The following is a 21,098-nucleotide window of genomic DNA, read 5'->3' on the forward strand; positions in this document are numbered from 1 at the left end:
TGCACCCAGTGACCCTGAGATCTCTGACTCAGACGCCAATGTCAGACTGTCTTTCAGGAGCGTGAACCCTTGCAAGGTGGAAAGCCCTGATGAAGTACCTAGTAAGGCTCTGAAAACTTGTGCCAACCTATCGGCAGGTGTATTCAAGGACATTTTCAACCTCTCACTGCTATGGTTGGAAGCTCTCACCTGCTTCAAAAGGGCAACAATTATACCAGTGCCCAAGAAAAGTAGTGTGTGCTGGCTTAATGACTATCGCCCAGTAGCACCCACATCTACAGTGATGAAATGCTTTGAAAGATTGGTCATGGCTAGAATGAACTCCTGCCTCAGCAAGGACCTGGATCCATTGCAATTTGCCTATCGCTACAATAGGTCAACAGCAGACGCAATCTTACTGGCTCTTCACATGGCCTTAGATCACCTGGAGAGTATAAACACCTATGTCAGGATGTTGTTCATTGACTATAGCTCAGTATCATTCCCATAGTCCTGATTGATAAGCTACAGAACCTGGGCCTCTGTACCTCCCTCTGCAAATGGAGCCTCAAAGACCACAATCTGTACAAATTGGTATTAATAACTCCTCCTTGATGATGATCAACACAGGTGCACCTCAGGGGTGTGTGCTTAGCCCACTACTCTACTCTCTCTATACCCATAACCATGTGGCTAGGCATAACTCAAATGCCATCTATAAGTTTGCTGATGACACAACCACTGTTGGCAGAATCTCAGATGGAGATGAGAAGGTGTCAGGAGCAAGATATACCAGCTTGTGGAGTGGTGTCGCAGCAACAACCTTGCACTTCACATTAGTGAGATCAAAGAACTGACTTCAGAAAGGGTAGGGTGAGGGAACACAAACCAATCCTCGTAGAGGGATCAGAAGTGGACAGAGTGAGCAATTCAAGTTCCTGAGTGTCAGGATCTCTGAGGATCTGACCTGGTCCCGACATATCAGTGCAGCTATAAAGAAGGCAAGAGAGCAGCTACATTTAATTAGGAGTTTGAGAAGATTTGGTTTGTCACCTAAAACACTCGAACACCTCTAGAGATGTACCATGGAGAGCATTCGGACAAGCTGCATCACTGTCTAGTATGGTGGGGCTATTGCACAAGATTGAAAGAAGCTACAGAAGTCAGCTCCATCTTGGGTAACAGCCTCCATAGTATCCAAGACATCTTTAAGGAGCAGTGCCTTAGAAAGGTGGAGTCCATTATTAAGGACCTCCAGCACCCTGGGCATGCCCTTTTCTCATTGTTACCGTCAGGTAGGAGGTACAGAAGCCTGAAGGCACACACTCAGCGATTCAGGAACAACTTCTTCCCTTCTGCCATCTGATTCCTAGATGGTCATTGAACCCATGAACATTATCTCAATTTTTTATATTATTTTTGTTTTTGCACTATTTTAAATTTAACTGTTGAATATTCACATATATACTTACTGTAACTGACCTACCTATCTTTTTCTGTAGTATCGTATATTGCATTATACTGCTGCTGCTAAGACAACAAATTTCACGACATATGCCGGTGATATTAAACCTGATCCTGATTCAGAATTCCACAGATTCACCACACTCTGGCTAAAGGAATTCCTTCACATCGCTGTTATGAATGGATGTCACTCAATTCTGAGATTGTGTCCTCTGGTCCTAGAAAGAAAGGGAAAGGGAGAAATAGAATGCCTTACATTACAAGGCCGTATGCCTGGGAAACGCGGAAGAGGAAGGCAAAGAAGAAAATATATGGGCACTGTGAAAGAACTAACAGATCTAAGTGTGCAAGATATCATTGACACTGCAAGGGATCGTTCAATGTGGAGAGCCATGATAGCCCAAGCGTGTAACGCGCAAGGCACATGAAGAAGGTCCTAGACTCATAAGAAATATCCTCTCCACATTCACACTATCTAGGACTTTCAATATTCGATGGGTTCAATAAGATTCCCTCCCCCCCTATTCTTCTAAACTCCAGCAAGGACAGGCCCACACCCTAATACACCACTATGATAGGCAGGCTAAACCAGGTAGCCAATGACCTGTCCAAGCATGTGAAGTCAGCTCCAGCGGACTGAGCTGATGAGAGAGGAGGACATCATGGTCATCTGTTGCAACCAGTGAAGACCCCAGTTTATGACGCTTGTTCATACCACTGGACCTGGACTTCTGAGGTCAAGAGAGTGGAACTGCCCCATGCAATGGCTTTTCCACTTTAAAAACTCTCCTGCACAGGTTCCCTGTCATCGTTGGACACGATGGACAACCATCAAAGGTAAGATATTATGTAAAGATAAGATATTATAAAACTAAGTACAAGTAATAAAAATATTGACTTATTGTGGGTTTAGCACTCGCATTGAGTCCTCGGTGTTTGAAGCATTTATTTGATGTCGGCTCCTATTTAAAGACGATTGCCAATTTCTAGATGGAATTTCTCTGTACAACTCACAAGTTCTATAAACCACTTTTGTATTCATCGCCAGGTATTAAAAGGAATGCAAAGAGTTTATATGTTCTGTCACACGGTTTTCTGTAAAACAAATTTATGGTAAGATTTCTTGTGATCAATCGAAATAAGTATGAAACTGTTCCATGACAAGCAGATTTTCTTCCGTAAACCAGGCATCAGGATTTTCTAATTACTTTCATCCTAAGGTAGGATTCCTGATTGACTTCATTGCAAGTGATTCCCAATAACAATGCTGCATAATTATTTTTATTTTAATTATTGTCTATATTATAATAAACAACTGTTCAAGTTTCACCTAAGAGAAGGAAACAATTTAAACAATTATTTAAACTCAAAGTGTATGTGTGTCTATCTGTGTGCGCATGTATGCGTATGTGTGCGCACGTGTGAGAGAGAGTGTCTGCCTCTGTCTGTGTCTATACACACACACAAAGGGATCTTTGTTCATGACATTTCTGCTGAAAGCCCACCAGCATGCGTACAGAGTGTACAGTAACAATTCTGGCATAAGAAAAAGGCTAAAATTTAATTACAACAAGAGAAAAGCTGCAGCTACTGGAAATCTAAGCAACAAACACAAAATGCTGGAGGAACTCAGCAGGCCAGGCAGCATCTATGGTAAAGAGTAAAGAGTTAATGTTTCAGGCCGAGGCCCTGCATCAGAAATTAATTATTTCATATTGATATTATTAACATTACTTGGCACACAGTAGAAGAGGATTTTCTTTAGAGTTTGATCTCAAACAATCTCACCAGTATCTTCATCCCAGATTCAAATACCTGACTCTCTCTCAGCAGTGAAGGGTGTTTGCCGAAGAAAAATAATACAATCCTGGCAAGTATAACATCCTCATTTCTCTTGTGCTAAAATTGCATGCCTTGATTTTATCAATTCCCCGCTCCCAAAACTGACTGGAATGCAACCTGCAGGTGATTTCTTCCAGGTGGTCTCTTACATTTTATCCCCAGAATCAGAATCAGGTTTAACATCAGAATCAGAATGAGATTTATTATCACCAGCATGTGTCGTGAAATTTGTTAACTTAGCAGCAGCAGTTCAATGCAATACATTATATAGAAGAAAAATAATGATAATAATAAACAAGTAAATCAATTACAGTACAAGTATATGTATATTGAATAGGTAAAAAATCGTGCAAAAACATAAATAATATATATTTTAAGAAGTGAGGTAGTGTTCAAGGGTTCAATTTCCATTTAGGAATCAGATGGCAGAGGGGAAGAAGCTGTTCCTGAATCGCTGAGTGTGTGCCTTCAGGCTTCTGTATCTCCTACCTGATGGTAACAGTGAGAAAAGGGCATGCCCTGGGTGCTGGAGGTCCTTAATAATGGACACTGCCTTTCTGAGACACCGCTCCTTGAAAATGTCCTGGATACTTTGTAGGCTAGTACCCAAGATGGATCTGACTAAATTTACAACCCTCTGCAGCTTCTTCCGGTCCTGTGCAGTAGCACCCCACCCCCCGCACCTCCCCCCATACCAGATAGCAGCTCGTCAGAATACTCTCCACAGTACATCTATATAAGTTTTTGAGTATATTTTTTGACATATCAAATCTCTTCAAACTTCTAATGAAGTATAGTCACTGTCTTGCCTTCTTTATAACTGCATTGATATGTTGGGACCAGGTTAGGTCTTAAGAGATCTTGACACCCAGGAACTTGAAGGTGCTCACTCTCCACTTCTGATCCCTCTATGACGATTGGTATGTTTTCCTTCGTCTTACCCTTCCTGAAGAGCACAATCAGCTCTTTCGTCTTGCTGACGTTCAGTTCCAGGTTGTTGCTGCGGCACCACTCCACTAGTTGGCATATCTCACTCCTGTACACCTTCTTGTCACCATCTGAGACTCTACCAACAATGGTAGTATCATCAGCAAATTTATAGATGGTATTTGAGCTATGCCTAGCCACACAGTCATGGGTATAGAGAGAGTAGAGCAGTGGGCTGAGCACACACCCCTGAGGTACGTCAGTGTTGATTGTCAGCGAGGAGGATATGTTATCACAAATCTGCACAGATTGTGGTCTTCCAGTTAGGAAGTCGAGGATCCAATTGCAGAGGGAGGTACAGAGGCCCAGGTTCTGCAACTTCTCAATCAGGATTGTGGGAATGATGTTGTTAAGTGCTGAGTTATAGTTGATGAACAGCATCCTGACATAGATGCTTGTGTTGTCCAGGTGGTCGAAAGCCATGTGAAGAGCCATTGACATTGCATCTACCAGTGACCTAACTTGCGATAGACAAACTGCAATGGGTCCTTGCTGAGGCAGGAGTTCAGTCTAGTCATGGCCAACTTCTCAAAACATTTCATCACTGTAGATGTGAGCGCTACCGGGTGATAGTCATTAAGGCAGCTCACATTATTCTTCTTGGGGACTGGTATAATTGTTGCCTTTTTGAGGCAAGTGAGAACTTTTGCCCGTAGCAGTGAGAAGTTGAAAATGTCCTTGAATACTCCCGCCAGTTGGTTACCACAGGTCTTTACAGCCTTACTAGGTACTCCATCGGGACCTACTGCCTTGCGACAGTATCGGCCTCTGAGACGGAGGTCACAGGGTCATCAGGTGCAGCAGGGATCTTCACAGCTGCAGTTGTGTTCATCCTTTCAAAGCAGGCATAGAAGGCATTGAGCTCATCTGGTAGTGAAGTATCGCTGCTATTCATGCTATTGGGTTTCACTTTGTAGAAAGTAATATCTTGCAGTCCCTGCCAGTCATTGTACATCTGATGTCACCTCTAACCTCGCTCAAAATGGTCTCTTCACCCTTAAAAGAGCTCTCCGCAAATCATATCTGGTTTTCTGGTACATGCCTGGGTCGCCAGACTTAAATGTCACAGAGGAGGTTACCAGGAAAGTGGATGAAGGGAAGGCAGTGGATATTGTCTACATGGACTTCAGTAAGGCCTTTGACAAGGTCCCGCATGGGAGGTTAGTTAGGAAAATTCAGTCGCTAGGTATACATGGAGAGGTGGTAAATTGGATTAGACATTGGCTCAATGGAAGCCAAAGAGTGGTAGTAGAGAATTGCTTCTCCGAGTAGAGGCCTGTGACTGGTGGTGTGCCACAGGGATCAGTGCTGGGTCCATTGTTATTTGTCATCTATATCAATGATCTGGATGATAATGTGGTTAATTGGATCAGCAAATTTGCTGATGATACAAAGATTGGAGGTGTAGTAGACAGTGAGGAAGGTTTTCAGAGCCTGCAGAGGGACTTGGACCAGCTGGAAAAATGGGCTGAAAAATGGCAGATGGAGTTTAATACAGACAAGTGTGATGTATTGCATGTTGGAAGGACAAACCAAGGTAGAACATACAGGGTTAATGGTAAGGCACTGAGGAGTGCAGTAGAACAGAGGGATCTGGGAATACAGATACAAAATTCCCTAAAAGTGTCGTCACAGGTAGATGGGGTCGTAAAGAGAGCTTTTGGTACATTGGCCTTTATTAATCAAAGTATTGAGTATAAGAGCTGGAATGTTATGATGAGGTTGTATAAGGCATTGGTGAGGCCGAATCTGGAGTATTGTGTTCAGTTTTGGTCACCAAATTACAGGAAGGATATAAATAAGGTTGAAAGAGTGCAGAGAAGGTTTACAAGGATGTTGCCAGGACTTGAGAAACTCAGTTACAGAGGAAGGTTGAATAGGTTAGGACTTTATTCCCTGGAGCGTAGAAGAATGAGGGGAGATTTGATAGAGGTATATAAAATTATGATGGGTATAGATAGAGTGAATGCAAGCAGGCTTTTTCCACTGAGGCAAGTGGAGAAAAAAACCAGAGGACATGGGTTAAGGGTGAGGGTGGAAAAGTTTAAAGGGAACATTAAGGGGGGCTTCTTCACACAGAGAGTGGTGGGAGTATGGAATGAGCTGCCATACGAGGTGGTAAATGCGGGTTCTTTTTTAACATTTAAGAATAAATTGGACAGATACATGGATGGGAGGTGTATGGAAGGATATGGTCCGTGTGCAGGTCAGTGGGACTAGGCAGAAAATGGTTCGGCACAGCCAAGAAGGGCCAAAAGGCCTGTTTCTGTGCTGTAGTTTCTATGGTTTCTATGGTTTCTATCTAGCCTTGGTTCATCCGTGGCTTTTGGTTTGGGAATGTACAGTCGATCTGACATATCACTAACATATGTGGTGAAATACGTTGTTTCGCAGCAGCGCCACAGTGTAATATAGAAAAATATTATAAATTACAATAAAAATAGACAAAATAAAATAATAAGTTAAGTATTGCAAAAAGAGAACAAAAATAGTTAGGTAGTGTTCAGGTCCAATAAAAATAAAAATAAAAAGATCGCTTGCCACCATCTGTTGCCCAAATGCATTACTCTTTGACTGTTTCATTTGCTATCACTGAGGTAATTCCTTTGACAATAATGTTAATGCACTACTCTAACCAAGATCATGTTAACGGTTGAGAATTGAAATCAATTTTCCCATTTTGTTTACTTTGAATATCAACAATTCTATGATGCACAATCACTTCAGTGTAAAAGCCTTAAACACATCTAAGTAGTAATCCATTAAAAGAATTAATTGCACAACCTAAAATATCCAGGATACAACTGCCACAGTGGGAGATAAGCTCAGTATAGAAACACGAAGTTAAATACATATTGGGAATGCACAGATGTGAAACAGCAGGTACCCGTTTTACCTGGTTCAAATCCACACCAGGGCCATCAGACTCAAAAGCAGTTACTTCTCCCAAGTAGTAAGGCTGATCAACACCTCCACCTACTAACCCATCCCTCCACACCTCCAACTTTATCATTTCCTGTCAGAGTCACCTTATGTACAGACACTTATGTATCTAGCATCACTTGATGGACATACAATCAATCTATGTATATAAACTATCTTATAAGGCCACAAGACCATAAGAGATAGCAGGCTATTTGACCCATCGAGTCTGCTCCGCCATTTCATTTTTCCTCTCAGCCTCAATCTCCAACTTTCTCCTGTTCATGCTCTGACCAATCAAGAATATATCAGCTTCTGCCTTAAATATACATAAACATTTGGTCTTCACAGCCACCAGTGGTAACAAATTAGTTCTGTGAACCTCTTTTGAACCCTCTCCAGTTTCAGCACATCCTTTCTAAGGGGCTCCAAAATGCTCTCAATAATCCATATGATGCCTCACCAGTGCTTTATAATGCCTCAACTTAACATCCTTGTTTTTATATTCTAGTCCTCTTGAAATGAATGCTAACCTCACATTTGTCTTCTTCACCACTGACTCAACCTGCAAATTAATCTTCAGGGAATCCTACACAAGGACTCCCAAGCCCCTCTGCACCTCAGATTTTTGTATTTTCTCTCCATTTAGAAAATAGTCTACCTTTTTATTTCTTCTACCATGGTGCATGATCATACACTTCCCAACTGTATTTTATTTGCCAATTCTTTGCCCATTATCCTAATCTGTCTAAGTCCTTCTGTAGCATCTCTACCTCCTCAAAACTACCTGCCCCTCCATCTATCTTTGTATCATCTGCAAACTTTGCAACAAAGCCATCAATGCTGTCATCCAAGTCATTGACATATAACTTATAAAGAAGCTGTCCCAACATAGCCACCTGTGGAACACCACTAATCACCAACAGCCAACCAGGAAAGGCTCCTTTCATTCCCACTCAGCCTTCTGCCAATCAGCCACTGCTTTATCCATGCTAGAATCTTTCCTGTTATATCATGGGCTCATAGCTTGTTATCCGCCTCATGAGGCCTTATCAAAGGCCTTCTGAAAATCCAAGTTCACACATCAACTGATTCTCCTTTGTCTATCTTGCATGTTATTTCTTCAAAGAATTCCAACAGATTTGTCAGGCAAGATTTTCCCTTGAGGAAACCATGTTGATTATACTCTATGTTGATGAGAACTCATCCTTAACAATCAACTCCAACATCTTCCCAACCACTGAGGTCAGACTAACTGGTTTATTGTTTCATTTCTTCTGCCTCTCTTCCTTCTTGAAGAGTGAAGTGACATTTCAATTTTTCAGTCTTCTGGAACCATTCTAGAATCTAGTGATTTTTGAAAGATCATTACTAATGCCTCCACCATCTCTTCAGGCATCTCTTTCAGAACCCTGGTGTGAACACCATCCAGTCCAGGCGACCTATCGACCTTCAGACCTTTCAGTTTCCCTAGGACCTTCTCCCTAGCAATGGCAAGTTCATACCCTTCTGACCATTAACACTTTCGAACTTCCACCATACTGCTGGTGTCTTCCACAGTGAAGACTGATGCAAAATACTTATTCAGTTTGTCAGCCATTTCCTTATCCCTCATTACTACCTCTCCAGCATTGTTTTCCAGCGGTCGTATATCCACTCTTGCCTCTCTTTCATACTTTACATATCTGAAGAAACTTTTGGTATCCACATTATTTTTATTGGCCAGCTTACTTTTGTATTCCATCTTTTCCTTCTTAATTACTTTCTTTAGTTGCCGTCTGTTGGTTTTTAAAAGCTTCCCAATCCTCTAACTTCCCACTAATTTTTTTGTGCTGTATTATATGTGCTCCCTTTGGCTTCTATGTTGGCTTTGACTTCTCTTGTTAGCCACAGCTGTGTCATCTTGTATTTAGATTACTTCTTCCTCTTTGGGATGTATATATCCTGCGCCTTCCAAATTGCTTCCAGAAATTCCAGCCATTGCTGCTCTGCCATCATCCCTACCAGTGTTTGTTTCCAATCAATTCTGGCCAACTCCTCTCTCATGTCTATGTAATTCCCCTTACTCTACTGTAATACTGATAAATCTGACTTTAGCTTCTCCCTCTCAAATTTTAGGGTGAATTCAATTATATTATGATCATTTTCTCCCAAGGGTTCTTTTACCTTAAGTTCCCTAATCAATTCTGGCTCATTGCACAACAACCAATCCAGAATAGCTGATCCCTTAGTGGGCTCAACCATAAAATGTCATCTCGTAGGCATTCTAGAAATTCTCCTCTTGGAATCCAGCACCAACTTGATTGACCCAATCTACCTGCACATTGAAATCCCCCGTCACTATAGTAACATTGCCCTTTTGGCATGCATTTTCTATTTCCTGCTGTAATTTGTAAAATACATCTTTACTACTGTTTAAGGGTCTGTATATAAATCCCATCAGAATTACTTACTTATTTATTCCTATTATTACTTGTTTTGTTTCGCACATTTTGTCTTCTACTGTTTGGGGGTCTGCATGTAACCCCCATATATGTTTTGAACCTTGATGCTAGAGGAACATTGCTTCGCTTAGCTGTATACATGCACACGGTTGAATGATAATAAACTTGAACTTGAACTTGTACATTGAAGCCTGCAGTGAAATTCATTGCTTGCATCAACAACCAACACAGCCCGAAGATGTCCTGGGGTACCCTACAAGTTTCACCACACTTCCGGCGCCAATATAGCATACCCACAATTTACTTGGGTATGCGTTCTGAAGGAATTGGACAACTTTGACCATGTGTATGTACTGGCTGCAGACACCACATGGAATCACAAGTATGTCCAATTACCAACATTCCTGCTCAGCAGAGCAACAAGTCAATAGTTAAGAAATTTTATCAGCCATAAAGAGAAGGAGATAAGGCATTTTTTTTGAAAAAAGTAATTATCTTTATTCTCAGACTCAGAGAGTAGTATTGTGCTAATATAACACAGAACTGTACAGCACAATGCTGACCTTCATAAACCTACTACATGATCAATCTAACCCTTCCCTCCTACACATCCATAATCCTCCATTGTTCTTTCATCCATGTTCCTATCCAAGTCTTTTGATGTCCTTAATGTATCTGCCTTTACCACCACACTCAGCAGTGCATTCTAGGCACTCAGCAGTGCATTCTAGGCACTCAGCAGTGCATTCTAGGCACTCACCATTTTTGGTGTGAAAAATCTACCTTAGACATCTCTTCTATAAACTTCTTTCCACTCACCTTAAATGGATGTCACCAGGTACTAGCTATCACCAAGCTGGGAAGGTGCTGGCTGTCCACTCATATCACCTCTTTATACCTCGTCAAGTCCCTTCTCATCCCCCAGGTACTAGCTATCACCAACCTGGGAAGATGCTGGCTGTCCACTCGGTTTATGTCTCTTATCACCTCTTCACACTTCGTCAAGTCCCTTCTCATTCCCCTTCACTCCAAAGAGAAAAGCCCTGGCTCACTAAACTTTTCCTCAGAAGACATGCTCTCTAAACCAGGCAGCATACTGATAAATCTCCTCTGTAACATCTTGACTGCTATCATCAGGGTGTGTACCTGAATTTACCTCCAACACTGTGCTGGCTTTTCACACAATTTATTGTTTAATCTATTTATGTATTTGTCCTGTGTAAAGCACTATAGTGCAGCTGCAGCAGTACTATAGTGACCTGCAACAATTTCTGTAGTGCTGGAGGGCAATGAATTGCATTATGCATTGGGCTGGATTACAAACCAACTTGGTCCCATTTTCAGGCTTTTAAACATAAATATTAACAACAGCTGAATAATAAAGAATGAAACTGTACCGATCACTTTCTCTTCTCTCATCTTGCCACTTCACTGCAACTAAACAGATCAGCTAACTCAGCAAGGGAAGGTGTTCAGACCTGGTGATTATCTAAGAAATCATGTCTATGCAAGCTTTTTCATGGACATTTATCTATGCTGCAATGACTGTGACAATAAAGAAAAGGCAAAACTTCCCTTAAACACTCAGGCTTTCATCGCAGCCCAAATATCAAGTCTGCCCATCAACCACCAGCAACATCTCTACCAGAGTAGAATTCTGGATAGCAGGAGGTGGTTCTGTTTTCAAAGTTCAAAGTAAGTTTATCATCAAAGTATCAACTCTTGTTTGAGATGCATCTTGGATCTGTTCTAGTTTTCCTACCATCACAACAGATGCCATTTCATTGGCTCTTCACTCAACCCTGCAACATCTGGACAGCAATGATGCATACATTAGGATGCTCTTTATCGACTACAGCTCAGCATTCAATACTGTGTTCATTTGACAAAATCCCGCATGGGAGGTTGGTCAAGAAGGTCAGTCACTCGGCATTCAAGATGAGGTAGTAAATTGGGTTAGACATTGGCATTGTGGGAGAAGCCAGATTGTGGCAGTAGATGGTTGCCTCTCTGACTGTAGGGCTGTGACTAGTGGAGTGTCACAAGGATTGGTGCTGGGTCTGTTATTGTTTATCATCTATATCAAAGATCTGGATGATAATGTGGTTAACTGGGTCAGCAAATTTGTGGATGATACCAAGATTGGAGGTGTAGTGGACAGTGAAGAAGGCCATCATGTCTTGCAGTGGGATCTGGACCAGCTGGAAAAATGGGCTGAAAAATGGCAGATGGAACTTAATGCAGACAAGTGCAAGGTTTTGAACTTTGGTAGGACCAACCAAGGTAGGTCTTATGCAGTGAACAGTAGGGCACTGAGGAGTGTGGTGGAACAAGGGGATCTGGGTCCATAATTCATTGAAAGTGTCATTACAGGTAGATAGGGTTGTTAAGAAATCTTTTGACACATTGGCCTTCATAAATCAATGTATTGAGTTCAGAAGATGGGAGGCTATGTTGAAGTTGCAGAAGACGTTAATGAGGCCTAATATGGGGCATTGCGTGCAGTTCTGGTCACCCACGTACAGGAAAGATGTAAATAAAGTTGAAAGAGTACAGAGAAAATACATAAGAATATTGCCAGGTCAGGAGGACATGAGTTATAAGGAAAGACTGAATAAGTTAGGACTTCATTCCTTAGAATGTAGAAGATTGAGAGGAGATTTGATAGAGGTATACAGAAATTTTAAGGGGTATAGATAGGGTAAATGCAAGCGGGCTTTTTCCACTGAGGTTGGGTGGGACTACAACCAGAGGTCATGAGTGAAGGGTGAAAGGTAAAAGGTGAAAAGTTTAAGGAGAACATGTGAAGAAAACTTCACTAAGAGAGCCATGAGAGTGTAGAATGATCCCCCAGCACAAGTGGTGCATGTGAGCTCTATTTCAATGTTTGAGAGAAGTTTGCATAGGTCCACGGATGGTAGGGATAGGGAGGGCCATGGTATAAGTGCAAGTCGATCAAATAGACAATTCAAATGTTTTGGCATGTACTAGATGAGCTGAAGGGCTTATCCAGCCATCAATTCTCCAGACATTTTATAAATGTTTCATTAAATCAATATGAACCTACAACATCACGGCATGGTTCGGAGCAATGAGCATGATCAACCTCAGCCCACTCCACAGAATTGTCAGAATAAGCAATAAAATCATTGGCCAGGAACAAGAATCGATCAGCAGCATCCATAAGAAACAGACAATAAAGAAGGCTCAACAAATAGTAGAGAACATTACAGACATACTTCACACACACTACACTCTCATTCCAGCTGGACGCCACTACAGGTCCCTGCTCATCAGCACCTTATCCAGTTTTGAATCTTCCTCCATTCACCTCCTCAGCACCCAATTTTGAATACATAGAATGCACAACACCTTTGACAGTAAAAACAGTCAGTTTTATTTTACATACATTAATTTTAGTGCTTGTTATCAATTCTGAGTATTTTATATTGTTTAACTATATGCAGTGTGCTGTTGTGTATCCTAAGCTCAGTGATGTTGTCCTTAGCACTGCACAAATGAAGTTCCTCATGGAAAATAAAGTGAATTGAATTAAAGGGCCTATTTCTGAGCTGTATTTTTCTATTACTCTTCTCTATGACTCTACCGTCCCCTCAAATCTAATCAATAAGCTTCAAAACCTTGGCTCAATACCTCCTTGTTCACTTGGATCCTAATCTTCTCACTTGCGGACCCAAGTCAGTTTAGTTTGTCAACAACATCTCCTCCATAATCTCCATAGCACAGGTGCACCACAAGCCTGTGTACTTGGCCCCCTGCTCTACTTGGTTTATACTTATGAATGTGAAGCTAAGCACAGCTCCAATGCCATATTCAAGTTTGCTGACAACTCTACTGTCATTGGCCAAATCAAACCTGGTGATGAATCAGCATATAGGAGGGGGATTGAAGATCTAGCTGGGTGGTGCCATAGCAACAACCCTTCACTCAATGTCAGCAAGACCAAGGAGATGATCATTGTCTTTAGGAGGAGGAAACCGGAGGTCGAGGAGCCAGTCCTAATGGGGGATCAGAGGTAAGAAGGTCAGCAACTTCCTTATCCACAAACCTGGCTGTCCTGGTAGACCTATTGTCTCAGCTTGTTCCTGCCCCTCATTTCTGCATACCCCAACACGATTTTATCCCTCCTTGTTCAATCCCTTCCTACCTTTGTTCATGACACTTCTCACGCCCTGAAACTTTTCGATGATTTTAAGTTCCCTGGCCCCCACCGCTTTATTTTCACCATGGATGTCCAGTCCCGATATGCTTCTATCCCTCATCAGGAAGGTCTCAAAGCTCTCCGCTTCTTTTTGGATTCCAGACCTAACCAGTTCCCCTCTACCACCACTATGCTCCGTCTAGCAGAATTAGTCCTTACTCTTAATAATTTCTCCTTTGGCTCCTCCCACTTCCTCCAAACTAAAGGTATAGCCATGGGCACCCGCATGGGTCCTAGCTATGCCTGCCTTTTTGTTGGTTTTGTGGAACAATCTATGTTCCGTGCCTATTCTGGTATCTGTCCCCCACTTTTCCTTCACTACATCGACAACTGCATTGGCGCTGCTTCCTGCACGCATGCTGAGTTCGTTGACTTCATTAACTTTGCCTCCAACTTTCACCCTGCCCTCAGGTTTACCTGGTCCATTTCCGACACCTCCCTCCCCTTTCTAGAACTTTCTGTCTCTATCTCCAGAGACAGCTTATCTACTGATGTCTACTATAAGCCTACTGACTCTCACAGCTACCTGGACTATTCCTCTTCTCACCCTGTCTCTTGCAAAAATGCCATCCCCTTTTCGCAATTCCTCCGTCTCCGCCGCATCTGCTCTCAGGATGAGGCTTTTCATTCTAGAACGAGGGAGAGGTCCTCCTTTTTTAAAGAAAGGGGCTTCCCTTCCTCCACTATCAACTCTGTTCTCAAACGCATCTCCCCCATTTCACGCACATCTGCTCTCACTCCATCCTCCCGCCACCCCACTAGGAATAGGGTTCCCCTTGTCCTCATCTACCACCCCACCAGCCTCCGGGTCCAACATATAATTCTCCGTAACTTCCGCCACCTCCAACAGGATCCCACTATTAAACACATCTTTCCCTCCCACCCCCCGCTTTCCGTAAGGATCGCTCCCTACGCAACTCCCTTGTCCATTTGTACCCCCCATCCCTCCCCACTGATCTCCCTCCTTGCACTTATCCTTGTAGCGGAACAAGTGCTACACATGCCCTTACACTTCCTCCCTCACCACCATTCAGAGCCCCAGACAGTCCTTCAGGTGAGGCGACATTTCAACTGTGAGTCGGCTAGGGTGATATACCACGTCTGGTGCTCCCGATGTGCTCTTCTATATATTGGCGAGACCCGACGCAGACTGGGAGATCGTTTCGCTGAACACCTATGCTCTGTCCGCCAGAGAAAGCAGGATCTCCCAGTGGCCACACATTTTAATTCCACGTCCCATTCCCATTCTGATATGTCTATCCACGGCCTCCTCTACTGTAAAGATGAAGCCACACTCAGGTTGGAGGAACAACCCCTTATATTCAGTCTGGGTAGCCTCCAACCTGATGACATGAACATTGACTTCTCAAACTTCCGCTGATGCCCCACCTCCCCTTCGTACCCCATCCGTTATTTATTTATATGCACATATTCTTTTTCTCTCTCTCCTTTTTCTCCTTCTGTCCCTCTCACTATACCCCTTGCCCATCCTCTGGGTTTTCCCCCCCTCCCCCTTATCTTTCTCCCTAGGTCTCCTGTCCCATGATCCTCTCATATCCCTTTTGCCAATCAACTTTCCAGCTCTTGGCTCCATCCCTCCCTCTCCTGTCTTCTCCTACCATTTTGGATCTCCCCCTCCCCCTCCCACTTTCAAATCTCTTACTAGCTCTTCTTTCAGTTAGTCCTGACGAAGGGTCTTGTCCAAAACGTCGACTGTACCTCTTCTGAGAGATGCTGCCTGGCCTGCTGCGTTCACCGCAACTTTTATATGTGTTGCTTGAAATTCCAGCATCTGCAGATTTCCTCGTGCCAGCAACTTCCTTAGCAGTTTGCGTAGATTCAGCATGACATTTAAAACTTTGACAAGCCTCTGTACAAGTTCACACAATTTGACTTGCAATTTCCTTCAGGAAAATAGGCCAGAGTTCCAGGTGTAATTTTTTATTCTTTTTATTTATTAAGATACAGCACCAAGTAAGCCCTTTGAGCCGCACCACTCAGCAATCCCTGATTTATTCCTAGCCTAATCTCTGGACAATTTACAATGACCAATTAACCTACCAACCAATACATCTTTGGACTGAATGAGGAAACCAGAGCACCTGGAGAAAACCCTCTCGGTCAAGGGGAGAACATACATGCTCCTTACAGTTTGCGGTTGTGGGATTTGAACCCAGGTTGCCTGCTCTGTAAGGTGTTGTACTAACCACTACTCTACCATGCTGCCCAATTTATAGGCAGCTGGTAATGTCTACCAGTTGCCTATATTAACAGTATTACAAGGGGAACTTGTTGACTTTAAGAAAGGATAAGGAGGGTGAGAACATGCACAGACCCACATCAGGGGGTCAGCGCTGGATGGAATGAGCAGTTTTGAATTCCTGGCTGCTGGCATACCAACAATAATCGCCCTGGGCCAAGCACATAGAAGCAATCACAAGGGAAGTGTGAAAGTATCTTTAGTTTCTTAGGAGGTTAAGGAGGTTTAGTTTGTCATCTCAATCGAACAGACTTCTTCAGATGAACTCTTTAAGTACCCTGATTGGTTGCATGATGGTCTGGTACATCAATTCAAATGTGCAGGACCATATGAAGCAGCAGAGAGTACAGAACTCTGCCCAATACATGAAAGCAACATCCTTCTGCCTTTGCACCACTGGTAGTATCAACAGGAGGCACTGTACGGGTCATCATCAAATATACCCCCTCCCCTATCCTGGCCATGCCATCTTGGGTTGGAGGTAGAGAAGACTGAAGACCCACACCACCAGGTTCAAGAATAGCTACTTCCCATCAACCATTCGGTTCTTGAACCCCAATTGTAAAAACAGCGTATAATTTATGCTTAATTGATATTTTTCCTGTGAATGCTGCTTATGTGATGCTATGTGCCTGTGCTGCTTCTGCAAGCAAGCCTTTTATTGCACCCAAGCATACGACAATAAATCCAACTTTTGATTTTGATGCCCAAGTCCAAGAACTTCCTGAGACTTATCTGCCTTTATGGGACCCTCAGAAGCCCTCCATTTGTTGGGGTTGACCATGGAGGCTGCGCCTAGCTGCTCTATGATATGCAAGTCAGGGTGCATTATATGAAGAGTAAACCATTGTCCATGTACCCTCTCCTCACTGCTGTTGGATCCAAAAGAACAGCAGAGACTGATAGTCTGGCACCAGCAACATCACAGGAGTTGCTAATCTGCATTGAACTCAATGTAGGACTGCCTTACGGACTCCAGCTCTGAATTATTCCTCGGGGTTTACTCCCGAAGCCTTCCCCATAAGTGGACATTGCCGCAAGGCAGCGGAGGTTTGAAGTTGAGTTTTCCTTCTCCTTGGTGAGCTTTCAACCACAGCTGATGAGCCCCACCTGTTCGAAACAACTAGTTTTAAAGTGCCAGCAAGCCGCCCTTGCCCCACCTCCTGTCAGTTGAAACAGTTCCACTGGAATAGTAGCTAAGCCGCATGTGAAGGCCCAGAGCAGGACTTGGTTGTCAGAGGCTATTTGAGACGCATGTCATTGGAAGTATTGAATAGGTAATGGGAGCTTATCCCCACTAATAACCCTGGCTATAACAGCATGAAGAAACCTTATTGGGATTAATAGAAGGTCAGTATCCAGTAAATTATACTCTGACTCGACTCACAGCTACTATAAGGCCTGAGTCTCTGCTTTCACTTGGTGATATTCACCACGCAAAACAGTAACTTTTAAAAAATCAGGAATAAAACTTTAATGTGGTTGAAATACTTCCCAACTTCCCTACTGTTAGAGAGTATTCTGGAGTTATGTGAATATATCAGATATTAATTCAAACAAGAACTAGTCTTCAGTTCTTAATGTAAATTGCAAATAGTAATTGGCTTGAAGTTAAAATAAATAAATAAAACCGTTTGTGGAGCACAGAAAGGGTGGGGGGGGGGGGTGTTGGCTGGCAAGAGATATGGTTTGCAAAGTGAAGTGACCGTGAGACGCTCTCATGCATCAGCCAAACTTTATATGTTAATTGCCCTGCATCAAACAAGGAAGATGTGGGCTAAGTTATTGTGACTCGAATTCAAGAGAGTAGACCAGATTGATGTTGTCACTTTGCATATCAAACATCATCACAGGTAAAGACAATCAATTTGTGTACTCAGAGTTCACCCTAACAACATTGAATCTGTGTCCCTGGGATCTCTGTCCTGAGAAACTTTTATACCATTTGTGTGAATTACTTTGACCCAACATAGGTATTTGAACATTCAGAGACGTCTCCCACTATAGATATGTAATTTAAAGGAATATTGTCAATACAAAATATTAAAAGAAATGATGTCATTATAACTATTGAAATTGTATTGAGTCACCCACCGTTATCCATGATCTTAAGGGTATAAAGTGTGCTGTATTTTGTATTTTAGATACTCTATAAAAATTGCCTGCTTGTTGGTGTGAGTAAAGACACCAGCTTCAGTCACTATGTCATCAAATTCAGTGTCTCTGCAGTGACAGGCACAGAAGTCCAATCAGACTATGGAGTTTACAAAGCTATCACATTCCCTTATTAATTTCCCCTGAGACCTATTCTCCCTACAACATGTTACCCACCTACACCAGGGCAATCTACAGCGACTATTTAACATACCAACCCATGTCTTTTGGGTGGGGAAGGAAATTGGAGCAGTCAGAATTGAAAATAACACCAAGAAATACAACTGGCAAAGTAAATTGGGTTATTTTCTAGATACATCAATCTACACAAGGTTAACTCTTTCATGCCATGTATGGATATATAAAAAGATTGTCCACTTACCCTTTTGTAGCACACATTTTACAAAGGGAACAAGACCATGATCCCTGTTAAACACATCTGTTCAATATACTGAGGGAGGTGTAACTTACCCCAGCAAAAACACGGTTTTATCTGGGAAACTATAGTGAGCAAGATCCTGGCTGTTGGCTGTCTGTTCCACTCCAATGATGGTGTGCCCTTCGGTTTTCTTCTGCTGCAGGTAGTCAATCAGCTGATCGGGTCTCACCTGTAAATTGACAAGACTTGAAGTTAAAGAAATACGGACTATACTCACTGTGGCCATTTTATTATGTACGCTTGTTCGTTAATGCAAATATCTAATCAGCTAGTCATGTCATGTGGCAGTAACATAATGCAGACATGGTCAAGAGGTTCAGTTGTTGTTCAGAATGGGGGAAGAAATGTGATTTAAGTGACTGTAACCACGGAACAGTTGTTGGTACCAGATGCAGTGGTATTTGAGTATTTCAGAAACTGCTGATCCCCTGGGATTTTCACGCACAATGAGAATGGAGCAAGAAACAAAAAAAAATCCAGTGAGTAGCAGTTTTGAGTAAATGAGAGAGTTAGAGGAGAATGGCCTGACTGGTTCACGCTAACAGGAAGACAACAGTAATTCAAATAAGCACATATTACAACAGTGGTGTGCAGAAGAGTACCTCTGAACACATATTGAAATGGATGGGCTACAGTAGCAGAAAACCACATACAATCAATGGCCACTTTATTAGGTATGGGAAGTTCACAGTAAAGTGGCCACTGAGTGTATATTGGAACATAATCTAGGATTTACTCATCTTGTTGCACTCTTCAATGACAGGCTACACAAGCACGTCACCTTTCTTCAAATGAAGTTCCCACGTCCTCGATAAATCACATCTGCCAATTTACATTCATGACTGGACGAGCTAAGGTAAAACTAGGCAGGTTTTTCCCAGTGGAACACCTTGCCTTCCAGTAATATTTATGTATTTCTGTGTAGTTATCTTAATTCACCAACTCTGTATCAGAGAGTTGTAGGTAACTGCAATTCTGGCTCCCACCCAGTTCGCTTCAAGTTCAAAGTAAATTTATTATCAAAGTATGTATGTGTATATCAACAAATGCTGCCCTGAGATTCATTTTCATGCAGGCATTCACAGTAGATCAAAGAAATACAATAGAATCCTTGAAAAACTACACAGAAAGACTGAAAGAAAGTTAACAAATTTCACATCACGTGCCAGTGATAATAAACCTGATTCTGATTCTGACAACCAATGTGCAATAGAAGAGAACTATGCAAGTACAAAAAAAGATAGTAAATAAATAAATAATATAGTATACAATATACTGGTAAATAGGTATACCATTTTGGATACTGTTGGAGGGATGACCTAGCAGAGGAAAGTCACAGCGTTCATGTTCTGTGACTCAGAAGGGAAGGGGGAAGAAGAGGCACACTGTGGTGATGGGGGATTCATTAGGCAGGGGAAGAGAAAGGAGCTTCTGTGGATGAGAACAAGATTCCGGGATGGTATGTTGTTTCCTAGGTGCCAGGGTCCAGGACCTCCAGGATCAAGTCTTCAGTATTCTTAAGCAGGAGGGTGAACATCCAAAGGTCGTGATCCATGTAGGTGCCAATGACGTAGGTAGGAAGAGTGACGAAGTAAGTTCACGGAGTTAGGTGCAAAGTTAAACACAGAAAACCTGCAGCACAATACAGGCCCTTCGGCCCATAAAGGGCAGGACCTCGAGGGTTGTGATCTCAGGATTTCTACCCATGCCAAGTGCTAGTAAGGCCAGAACTAGGAGGATTATACAGTTTAACACGTGGATTAGGAGAAGGTGTAGGAGGGAGAGCATAAAATGTTTGCATCATTGGGCTCTCTTTCAGGGAAAGGGGGACCTGTACAGGAAAGGAACTAATATCCCAGTGTGAAGGTTTGAATGGGAAGCAGAGTGCCAGTACAGATAGTGGAGAGGTTGCGGAGGCAGGTGCTGATAAGACCTCAGTCAAAGTCAGGAATCAAAAGGTTGAGCATGGTACGACTATTGTCCTGAGCTGTGTATATTTCAATGCAACAAGTCTCGTAGGACAGACAGATGAACTTAGGGTATGGATCAATAGCTGGAAATATGACGTTGTAGCCAGTAGTGAGGCTTGGTTACAAGAGGGGTAGTTCAGATTTCAGGATCATTGGGACCTCTTCTGGGGCAGGTGGGACCTGTATAAGAGAGACGGGTTACACTTGAACCACAGGGGGACCAATATCCTTTCAGGGAGGTTTGTTAGTGCTATTGGGGAGGCTTTAAACTAGATTTGCAGGGGGATGGGAACCAGAGTGCCAGAGCTGACAGTGTGGCTGGGGTGAAAATAAATGATGTTGAAAGTTTAAGCAAATCCGCTGATAGAAAGGTTGTGAGTGGTGGTAAAAATCTTCTGAGGTGTATATATTTCAA

General features: G+C 42.6%; 1 protein-coding gene across 2 annotated transcripts in view; it reads right to left on the minus strand.

Annotated features, from left to right (window-relative positions):
* LOC140201612 (probable methyltransferase TARBP1) overlaps window positions 1-21,098 on the minus strand; it is a 398,438-nt gene that overhangs the window by 53,444 nt on the left and 323,896 nt on the right. For both annotated transcript variants that reach the window (XM_072265981.1, XM_072265979.1), the window contains one exon: window positions 18,746-18,882. In XM_072265981.1, coding sequence (XP_072122082.1) covers window positions 18,746-18,882 — 137 coding nt within the window. The remainder of the gene's footprint in view (window positions 1-18,745; window positions 18,883-21,098) is intronic.

The sequence above is a fragment of the Mobula birostris genome, chromosome 8 (genome assembly GCF_030028105.1).
Source record: "Mobula birostris isolate sMobBir1 chromosome 8, sMobBir1.hap1, whole genome shotgun sequence".
Taxonomy (NCBI): domain Eukaryota; kingdom Metazoa; phylum Chordata; class Chondrichthyes; order Myliobatiformes; family Myliobatidae; genus Mobula; species Mobula birostris.